This window comes from Pyxicephalus adspersus, chromosome 4, assembly GCF_032062135.1.
Source record: "Pyxicephalus adspersus chromosome 4, UCB_Pads_2.0, whole genome shotgun sequence".
Taxonomy (NCBI): domain Eukaryota; kingdom Metazoa; phylum Chordata; class Amphibia; order Anura; family Pyxicephalidae; genus Pyxicephalus; species Pyxicephalus adspersus.
The window spans coordinates 151,602,145-151,613,607 of record NC_092861.1 but is presented as its reverse complement, the minus strand read 5'-3'; the positions used below and the strand labels follow the sequence as shown (position 1 = coordinate 151,613,607).

General features: G+C 46.2%; 1 protein-coding gene across 2 annotated transcripts in view; it reads right to left on the bottom strand.

Annotated features, from left to right (window-relative positions):
- MOCS1 (molybdenum cofactor synthesis 1) overlaps positions 1-11,463 on the bottom strand; it is a 22,788-nt gene that overhangs the window by 10,524 nt on the left and 801 nt on the right. For both annotated transcript variants that reach the window (XM_072409997.1, XM_072409998.1), the window contains exons 2-3: positions 4,243-4,375; positions 1,730-1,897 (exon numbers count right to left, since the gene is read on the bottom strand). In XM_072409997.1, the coding sequence (XP_072266098.1) occupies positions 1,730-1,897; positions 4,243-4,375 (301 nt within the window). The remainder of the gene's footprint in view (positions 1-1,729; positions 1,898-4,242; positions 4,376-11,463) is intronic.

Here is an 11,463-nt window from a genome sequence, read left to right as displayed (position 1 = left end):
GGTCTGATTTTCCTTTTCCATTTCTGTTGGTTGTATTGCATTTATATTGTCATTTTAGTAACGATGGAATGATGGACTTTGGTCATATTTACAGAGGACCTGTCATATTCTGATGCTTCTACATAGTACAAGCCGAGTAATATAAAAAAAAAAAAAAAAAGCCCATTTATCAGACAGCTGTAAGGACACCAGAACTTTGTCTTCTCGCTGATAATCTCCACACGGAGACAAAACAATCAGAAGCTTCTATAACGCAGGAGGAATTCACCAATCAAAGACAAGTAAGACAAAATAAAATGTCTCTTAATCTACATTGTAAGGTTTACACATTTTTCTGTCTGGATTCTTCTTAATGTGTGAATCCTGAGTAGAGTTTGGTGAATTTTCTGTTTCTGAGAATATTTGAAGTTCATATCGGTAGTGAGGAGCCTAAGGTGACAACACTGATATTCTATGGATACAAAACAGTAATTGAATGTTGTCACCCTAGGGCATAAAATGTAGTACTGCCATTATCACAGGGTGAAAAAACTAATGCGGCCACCACTGGATAGATGCAATACCTTACTTTTGTTGGTCATGTAACTTGCAAATACTGCAGATTTGTTGTACAGCAGGCAGAAGACGGTGTAATAAATAGCATTGTGTAATATCTGTATATGCTGAAATTATAAAAAAAACATTTTAAGTTTATAGTTAATGTTAAATTTTATCAATTTAATGTTTTTTTTTTCTGGAAGCCGTAACCACTTCGAGTTAATGTATAACATGACAGGTCCTCTCTAACCTACACAGTGCCAGATCTGGGACTTATAACACAGTAAATATTAAACTTGTTGACCTTTGTAATCAGAATTACTGGCAGTGGAATGCAGACTTGTAAAGCTTCCACAAACTTCCATGAGTTTGTTGTCAAGGCTGGGCTAACTTTGAATGTTTCACCCCAGAAGCACTGGGGTTCATCGTACAACGCATGTCGGTGCAATGGCCCTGGAAAAGCAATGAGCCTGCAGACCTAGTCCCCATATGTCCAACCTGGGTACTAGTAATGACATCACCAGCACCAGGCAGAGTCCCTGAACTCATTAAAATAAAATTTTAGCTCATTTTATTTACATGAGTATACAGAAGAAAGCCTTGCTTTGCTTTGCTTTTTCATGATTATCATTATTATACAGTATTTGTATAGTGCAACATAATATGTAGCACTGTACAACGGTCAAAGTCATGTAACTGTCTCTCAAAGGAGCTCACAATCTAATGTCCCCCCATAGTCATAAGGTCAATTTGGGGGGAAGCCAATAAACCTAACTGCATGTTTTTGGAATGTGGGAGAAAACTGGAGTACTGAGAGGAAACTGCAAACTCCATGCAGGTAGAGTTCTGGCTGAGATATGAACCTGGGACCTAGCGTTGCAAAGGCAGGAGTGCTAACCTCTGAGCCACCATGCTGCACTATTCATGTAATGCCAAGGTTATTGCACAGTGTTTTCCCCAGCCCCTTTTAGCTGGGTGCACCACCCAGCACTTTTCAGTAACCACCCGGCTGTTTTTGGGTGGTTACTGAAAAGTTGGGTCACAATACAGGGGCTGCTTACAGCTTTTTCCCATCTAGCAAAAAAAATGTTTGGGTTAAACATTGTTGCGGTATATACTGGCCCATGTTATCCTTGCTCTGGTCTATAGGGGGCATACAAAAGATGAGAGCCAAGCTGGGTAAATGTCTCACCTACAATGTCCACCACATCGGGGCGGATGAGAGGCTCCCCACCGGTCAGGCGGATTTTGTCCACTCCTTCTTGTACAAAGAGCCTGGCCAGGGTGAGGATCTCCTGAGTGCTGAGAAGGTCACCCTTTGGGGTCAGTGGTACTCCTTCTTCCGGCATACAATACTGACCTGCAAGACGAGAAGTTTCTTTATAGTACACAGATGTCAAGATGTCACAAAGCAAACACACCAGACTACAATATACTTCCCCAGCACTCCTTTTTGTTACTATGAAATGCTTGGTGGTGACTGGTGGCCTAGATGGAGTGGTAACATCAACATCTACATGTTGTGATCTCAGGAGCAGTGCATCATGGGAGAAGGTGGCATGCCATTGGACAAGAAGACCCAACCGTTCCAATTCAATGTCAAAGTGGTGAGTAAACCTCAGGACATGTTATAAGCAACTGGCCACCAGGTACAAGTAATGCATCCTGGGGGGAGGTGACATGTTGTTGGACAAAAAGACCCAACTTCTACAATTCAATGTTCAGGCGGTCAGTAGAGCTAAGGTCATGCAACAAGCACCTGGCCAATAGGTACAAGTAGTGCGTCTTGGAGAAGGTGACATGCTGTTGGATGAGAAGACCCAGAAGGTGTTAAGTAGGGTCGAAGTTAGCAGATAAGCCATTGGCTGCTAGAATGATCAGAGGAGGTGGTGTCATGCTCCTGGACAAAAACTCCTCCAATTCAATGTCAAGGTGGTCAGTAAAGCCAAGGCCATGCTACAAGTAATTGGCAACTAGGAACGAGTAGTGCATCATGGGGGAACGTGACATTTTACTGAATTTAAGTGAGAAGTCATTGGCCACCAGGAGTGAGCAGATCATCATGGGAGGTGGTGACACACTACTGGACGTGAAGACCCAATTTCTCTAATTCAATGCCAAGGTGGTCAGTAGAGCCAAGGAAATGCTGCAAGCAATTGGCTATTAGGAGCAAATATTGCATCATGGGGGAAGGTGACATGCTGTCGAATGAGAAGACTTAGAAGATGTTTAGTATGGTTGAAGTTAGGTGACCTATCCATAGTCTATCATGGGCAAGAAGATCCAACTTTAGTTCAATGACAAGGTGGTCAGTAGAGCTAAGGTCATTCTACAAGTAATTTGCCACTAAGAATTAGTGATACATCATGGGAGAAGGTGAAATGCTCTTGGACTGGAAGAGCCAGAGAGGTTTTAGTAGGGTTAAAGTGAGGTAAGAAGTAATTGGCCACCAGGAGTAAGAATTCCATCATGAGAGGTGATGACATGCTACTAAACGAGAAGACCCAACTTCTCCAAATCATTGCCAAGGTGTTCAGTAGAGCTAAGGGTATGCTACAAGCAACTGGTTTCTGGGAAGGAGTATTGCATCATGGAAAAAGGTGGCATGCTGTTGAATGAGAAGAACCAGAGGGAGTTCAGTAGGGTTAAAGTTAGGTGAGAAGTCATTGGCTGCTAGAAGAAATCAGTTCATCATGGGTGGTGGTGACACTACTGGACGAGAAGACCCATCTTCAATTCAATGTCAAGGTGGTCAATAGAGCCAAGGTCATGCTACAAGCAACTTGCCATCAGGTACAAGTAGTGAATCTTGGGAAAAGGTGACATGCAGTTGGATGAGAAGGTGTTCAGTTGGGTTAAAGTTAGCGAGCAGTCCGTCATGGAAGAGGTGCTATTGGGCAAGACGACCCAACTTCTCCAATTCAACGTGAAGGCGTTTATTAGGGTTGAGGTTGTCATTGACCAAGAGGAACAAGCATTGCCTTATGGGAGGAAGTGATATGCTGTCGAATGAGAAGATCAAACTTCGACAATTTATGGTAAAGGTCTTCAGTAGGGTTATGTAAAAAGTCATTGGCTGTCCTGGGAAGGAGATGACATGCTGTTGGATGTGAAGACCCAGATCCCCCAATTTAATGGAGAGAAAAATGAATAGGGTTTAGATGGAGGCCACTTGAGCTCCTCTGAGCTTGAGGTCAGGGCTCTGTGCAGGTCACTCGAGTTTCATAGTCATATGTTATTAACACATTCTAAGGTCAATTCGGGGGGGAAGCCAATTAACCCCCAATTTATTGGAGAGAAAGATGAATAGGGTTTAGATGGAGGCCACTGTGGTCAGGGCTCTGTGCAGGACACTCGAGTTTCTCTACACCAAACTGGTGCCTGGAGCTGGCTTTGTACCCCAGGGCACAGTCATGGGAGAACAGAAAAGGGTCTTCACCAAACTGTGACCACAAGGCTGGGACAGCACATATGTCTACAATGTCATTCTAAGATGGAATATTAACAGACTGTTCACTGTAGATCCCAGACCCTAATAATTGGAGGTGCACATATTTTTGGCCATATCTATTTATTTCTGTAATACATTTGCAGGATGGGCTACCTCACCACCATTATAATGGTCTATAGAATAAGAATATTTCTCCATATTGATCACCACACCCCGATATATGGGATTCGGTACTTCGTACATTCGGTACTCACATCGAAGGTTACACTTCTCTGTTAGGGAGATTCGCAGATATCTGTGCTGACGACCAAAGCTGTCTGTGAGGAAGGCGGAGAATGGCAGTGGATTGTCCTTGATGAGATTCTTCCTTTCTGAGCTCTGCAATCCCTGAGAAGACGAAAGGAGACCACAGATGTCAATGGAAAATAAAAACCTGTATGCGGTACATCTCCACCATACACGCACATTCCCCCAAGATTCATCCCTGCAGTAAAATAGTTATCAATCTTTGAGAAATGCTAAATCCTATTGACAATACGTTGATTTGTTTCCAGTCAATGTGAACTCTGGAGATGGCTGAATGGGAAATCTTGTGGTGACAACAGTGGGACATGATATGTAATGTGTGGTAAAATTGTAAGCTCTTCAGGTCAGGGTCCTCCCCTCCTTCTGTGTCTGTATCTGTCTGTCATTTGCAACCTCTATTTAATGTACAGCACTGCGTAATATGTTGAGGCTATATAAATCCAGTTATCAATAATAATAAAATGGCCATTTGTAGTCTCCATTGAAAGCCCAGGGGCGCAGGGTGACAACGGAGGAGCAGGACTGGGTTACAGAGCATTAATACTCTATACCACAAAGTGCCTGAACTAGGACTTTCATGGCAGAAATACCAGAGATTATTTTTCACTTTACATAGAAGGTTAGACAACCCTTTTATTTATTTTTTTTAGTGCTCCTGGGTGCAGCACCTCCCCTTTGCCATGGCAATTAAGACAAAATGGGAGCACAAAGCCTCCCATGATACCTGTGTCATGCTCTTATCTTGGGAAAGCTCAGAAAAAGCCCTTTGGAGTAAAAAAAAGGAAAATTTCATCACATTTGAGATCTCTCTTTCCCCCCCATCTATGTCACCGATCTCACCCCTGCACAGTACGAGATCGGGTGACATAGGAAGAAGAGAGAAGAAGATGACGGCGTCCGGCGCTTCCTTTGGGCTATAAATGGATACCGGGACTATGCGGGACCCAAACAAAGGAAACCTCCCAACAAACCTGCAGTATTAAAGTGTGATTTTTTTTATTTTGAGTTTAGTTCCACTTTAAGAACAGATTCACACACAAAAAAATATTGCCAAACATACTGAAAAACAGGTTTGGGGTTTGCAGATATCTAAATGATTAAATCTAGCAGCAGATCAGCATTACAGTGAATACCTGTAATGCTGGAGGGGAAGGCAGGGAAGATCAGAGAACTTGTAGCACCAGAATATCAGAGCACCATCCGTGCAATGCACATTGGCAAGGGCTCCAATCTGCCCGCTGGCATGCCAGGCTCAGAAAGCCGGGATGTCTGCAGAAGGGCACAAAGGTTTTGTTTATTACCAGAATCCGCAGGTCCGAGGTCAACAAGCTAATGGATTTAACCCAATCCTGACATAAGTGCCAACCTTCTGAAAACTGCCCGGTTATTATTCTGAGCTTTGGGCATCAATAAGTCTGGGGTCCCAGACACAAATTGTTGGAATATAGGTAGGGGGGGGATCATGGTTATATTTTTTGTGTAGTTTCCTATATTTTAAGCCAAACCTTAAAATGTTGCAATAGAGTAAAACAAGCACGGATGCTGAACTCTCTGACTCCTACTGCTTATTGAATTACATTTTACCAAACCATAAAGCAACTAGACAACACCTCCGTTATACCCACTGCATCTACCCAACAAAAAGGTTCTGCTTTATCAACCATGAAACTACACAAATATATCTGTCCCAAGTTCCCCTGCAGAAGCTGCTAAGGCGAAACGCGTCGGGTAAAACTAAGATCACACGTGTTAAGTTTTCAAGTAACTCCACACACCCTATGGATAAATATATTTCTAATAGTAGTATTTGTACAATAACCTCACATTAAATTGATGAGGCTAGGATAACTGCCTAATTCATTATATGTTGCACTTTAAAGCATACCATTTGCACTGTATCATGGTTTGACATTTCTCTCAAATTTTGTTTCAATATAATTTAGCCAAGAAAAACCCTTCTGTATGTTCTGCCTTTTGTTGCACTCTATTGTCCCGGACATAAAGCAAATACAAAAATTGGAGAAATCATTTGGATTTGTTGGTGGATTGGCTTTTAGTTCAGAGTGATATTCCTTTCACACATCATCTACCCTGTGTATCATGAATGTACAGCGCTGCGTAATATGTTAGCGCTACATAAATCCTGTTTAATAATATTAATAATAATAATAAAGGTTGCCGGCAGATCAGGGTCACCCTCTGAACCTCCCCTCCATTGCTTTTTCTTCCATTGCTCCATGGTCCCGTTCTGCTGCCATTGTGGGCAGTGGAGAGGAGTCAGCATGGGCACTCCAATACCAATCTCCATACATGGTGAGTGCGGACACCTTTCTCTTATGAATATGTTATTCAGCATATGAATAAACCCTAGGGATTCTTCTGCCATTTTACCCCCAGATGTTGCCCTGCTTTAGGTAGGTACTACCCACTAAAAACACCCCACCTGCTGTTTTGGAGGCGCTCCGACCCATCATCCACTCATTACAATTTGGCCCTGTTTACAGTGAAACAGATCTCTGAATAGAACACACTCTTCACTGGCTGCCTAATATACCCCCCATCCCTGTCTGGGGGCCACCGTACTCAGGACGTCACCTGTCGGGGGGCCACCGTACCCAGGACGTCACCTGCCGGGGGCCACCGTACCCAGGACGCCACCTGTCGGGGGGCCACCGTAGCCAGGACGTCACCTGCCGGGGGCCACCGTAGCCAGGACGCCACGTCACCTGCCGGGGGCCATCGTAGCCAGGACGCCACGTCACCTGCCGGGGGCCATCGTACCCAGGACGTCACGTCACCTGTCGGGGGCCACCGTACCCAGGACGTCACCTGTCAGGGGCCACTGTACCCAGGACGTCATCTGTCGGGGGCCACTGTACCCAGGACGTCACGTCACCTGCCGGGGGCCATTGCACCCAGATCACAAAGGGATCACCAGTCAGGGGGCATTGTACCCAGACGATGTGATCATTTTACCTGTCAGGGGGAATTTTATCCATATCATGTGATTATTTTACCTGTAAGGGGGTTTATTGTAGTTGTAGCACCCATGTGATTTTTAAGTAACAATTTATTTCAGCACCCAGAATCCAGCCACGCACAATATCAGTATTTCAGCGCAGATGCTATTCATCAGACATCACCATATCTCCGAGCCTGCGGTGTGCAGGACGTCGGTCACGTTGCCCAGCAGTGCATGCAACATGTTAAAATACGGAGATTGCAGTCTATAGGGCGGTCACATGTCACCCAGCCTGACCCAAATCACCGCACATAATTAATTAGCAAAGTAAATCACAATAATCCACGGGGAGTCATATGACTGGGCGTATCCTGATCCAGAACAGGACCGATTTGCTTCGGCACAGCGTGCATGATGACAGAGAATTCAGTTGTATAGAATGATAACATTATGGGTAAAATATTGAAATACTTACAGCCCCCTGCCTTCTCATTTTTGCTTTTGGAGGGAAAAGAAAAAATGTTTTGACTTTCCATGAACTTTAAACCCCACAGTGGTCTCTTAATACTCAAATCAAAGCCCCGGGTTGGCCCACTTGGCCATACAGAAGTACTGGAGCTTCCCAATATCATCAGAACCCTCATCATATAAGAAACCCCCCCGTCCCCCCGACACACACACACCTACAAAACCAGTGAATGTCACAAGAAATGGGCCAACCCAAACCAATACTCTACACTCAGCAAGAATCCTCTAGCGCCCTCTGGAGGAACCCTGCCCTGGAGTATTGTTGTCTATGGGTTCAGTCTTCATTGCTATGTACAGCCCAGCAGTGGGGTCATCCGAGGTCGCAGCATATCAGCCATTCCTTATCACTGCTACAATTTCCTCCACAAAACAAATTCTAATCACCAAACCCCCAACACTGATGATGTTTAGCAGTCATCTCTTTACACAACATAAATCACCTACAAATCCCAGGGTAATCCAATCAACTCTCATCTGTAGACTGGAGAGATTACTGTATATCCTTGCAAAGTTTAAATAAAGCTTTGGGTTACAAAAAAAAAAACACTAAAATGACAACACTAAATGAGCAGATGCTAAGCAGGATCAGCGTTGTCACCATAGAGCTGATAAGAGGGGGCACAAGGAACCAATAGCTATTGCTTGGAGTCCATAGGGTGGAGCAAAGCAGGTGACTGGTCTTGTCTCCGCCCCCTCCGGTAGTTTTTACAGGCAGCTTGTAGTGGGTGGAGCTGCCAGACCCCTCCCACAGCTCAGTGATAATGCCATGATTATATTTGCAAGGCAATATCTGGGTTTTCATTTTGTGCTCATACAGAGCTTCTATTTTTTTCTTCGTCACCTCCTCTGCTGTCCAATTGCAACATACTGCCCCCTCCCCCATCACCACCCATGGCTGGCATAGGCGGCCACTGGTTCTGGGTTCGGTGCCAGGCACAAAGTGCACCATCTGACACTGTGTTGCAGCAAGTAACGTTTTGTATTCCTCCCTGTGATTTAATTACTATCATCAGTTCCTATAGACACAGCCAGCCCCCAGAAATACATACCCCGAGAGCCCAGATTCTGGGCGGCTGCACGGATTTGCAATCAGAGGGGTGGGGATGGAGGAGTTCTGTATTTCTATAGGAAAATGGACAACACTGCTGAACATTTCAGTGCAAACACATTTTATAAGCGCGGTCCACACCCACAAAAGTTTTTGTGATTTTTGATTTGCAGCAAACACCAGAAAGCAGAACGGGCCCGGGGGATAATTAGGTGACACTGTGAGGATTGGTGGTGTCATCAGCAGAATGCAGAGCCAGGGAGGCCGGAGGGCGATAAACTCTCCACACAGCCTCTTATCTGCCATCTACAGAAGGGAGGCCGAGGAGGCCGACGGTAATAATTAACCCACTGCATGTGACAGAGCACTGCCATCCAAAGGTCATGTGTGCAGGGCGCACCAATCATTAGCCATCGCCACAGACAGAGCGACGCCACCCAGGAAATCTATTGCTGGAGAAGAAAAAGTGAGGACTGGAGGATGGCAAGACTCTAACAGTCTCTTGTATTGTACCAGCAGCCTCCAGCACTCTCTTGTAACACAAAGCATGAATATGGCAGGAGACTGTGCCAAGCTTCAGTCTCTGCCAGTCTGCCGCGTCACCCCCAACAGCCTCCAGCGTCGCCCCGGACGCCCCCAACTCTCTGCCAGTCTGCCGCGTCACCCCCAACAGCCTCCAGCGTCGCCCCGGACGCCCCCAACAGCCTCCGGCGTCACCCCGGACGCCCCCAACAGCCTCCGGCGTCACACCCGGTAATCCACGCAGCCTCTAACAGTCTCTTGTAGAGTGCCAGTGAATTCTGCTGCTCTCTAGTATTATAGAAGCAGTCTCTAGCAGTCTCTTGTAACACAGCAGGAGGCTCTTTTTGGCAGCTCCGACCACTCTGCTTAGAGCCCCAGCACACCCCTCTCTCGTAGAGTGCCCCGGCAGCCTCTGACACTCCCCCATAGAGTGCCCGGAAGGAACAAACTATTAAATACGGATTTGTGCCACCCACAATACACAACAAAGCCACAACACAGCCTCCTTCCAATTGTGTCTTTCCATTTGTATACTATGAGGATCTGATACAATATGGCGGCATACAGACGCCTGGCGCTGGGGTGCAGATATTCTGGGTTCTGATTTCGGCCTGGAGGCCTCCTGGAATATTCCGGTACTTTGGACAGGACTTCCAGTTGTCACCTGATTTCCCTGCCATGTCTATAGAGCTCTACGGGTGGTCACATGACCTCAAATTCATCTTCTTGGATGGGATCAGCCCAACGGGCAGCAAATTACTTCCCTGGCCCGGTTCTGATAGAGACGCAGCTGGGGGGGATTAGACGGAAATCCATTTATATGATGCTGGGACAAATTTCACATAGCTGATGGGAGTCTGGGATTAGGAGGGCAGCCAAGGCCTCTGATTGGCAGATTGCAGGGGATACCATTGGTTTCACATACATTGTAACTAATATATAGATGAGTGCAGGGCTGGGATCTGTAGTGATGAAGATGCATGGCATGCGTAGAACGCAGGAAACATTGATAGAAGCTGCATAGGAGCCTGTCTAGGGTGACAACGCTCCGTCCCTGCCTCACATTAATACTTCCGTGTTGTCACCATTCCCGCTCTCTGCACCCCCAGCCAGGTCTGCTCACCTTTATACACAGGTATACCATGGGCTTCTGATGGAGACTACAAGCGGCAACATATTAAGCCGCCATGGTCCGGTGTTGTCACCGTCAGGAGTCCCCCCGGGTTATGCAGCAATCACTGGTTCTAAGGCTCATATTGTGATTGGAGGAGATCTGTACAATAATATCCGGCTTGTCATGTGATCTGCTGGGACCACAACTGCTATAGAGGAGAATAAATTCCGCAAATTAATCCCCGGGGTCGGATTACTAATCTGGGTCACATGACCGAGACTACAAACTGCACAGAGAGTTCTAAACTTTAACCAAGATAAACCTGGGGACCCCAGAGACCTCAGGGTACCCATCATACCACCCCCCAACAGTTGCAGGAGACCACCAGAGACTGTACTATATTACAAGAGACTGCCAGAGACCACTGCAGGAGACCGCTGCTATGCTACAGGAGACTGCCAGAGACCACTGCTATATTACAAGAGACTGCTGCTATATTATAGGAGACCAGAGCCCTGATACCAGAGACTTCAGCTCTATTTCAAGAGACCACCAGAAACTACTGCTATATAATAAGAGATTGCTGCCTTGATACAGCTGACTGCTTTATTACAAGGGACTGCCAGAGACCGCCGCTATGCTACAAGAGACTGCCAGAGACCGCCGCTATGCTACAAGAGACTGCCAGAGACCGGCGCATTGCTACAAGAGACTGCCAGAGACCGGCGCATTGCTACAAGAGACTGCCAGAGACCGCCACTATGCTACAAGAGACTGCCAGAGAGCGGCGCATTGCTACAAGAGACTGCCAGAGAGCGGCGCATTGCTACAAGAGACTGCCAGAGAGCGGCGCATTGCTGCCAGAGAGCGGCGCATTGCTGCCAGAGAGCGGCGCAATGCTACAAGAGACTGCCAGAGACCGGCGCTATGCTACAAGAGACTGCCAGAGACCGGCGCTATGCTACAAGAGACTGCCAGAGACCGGCGCTATGCTA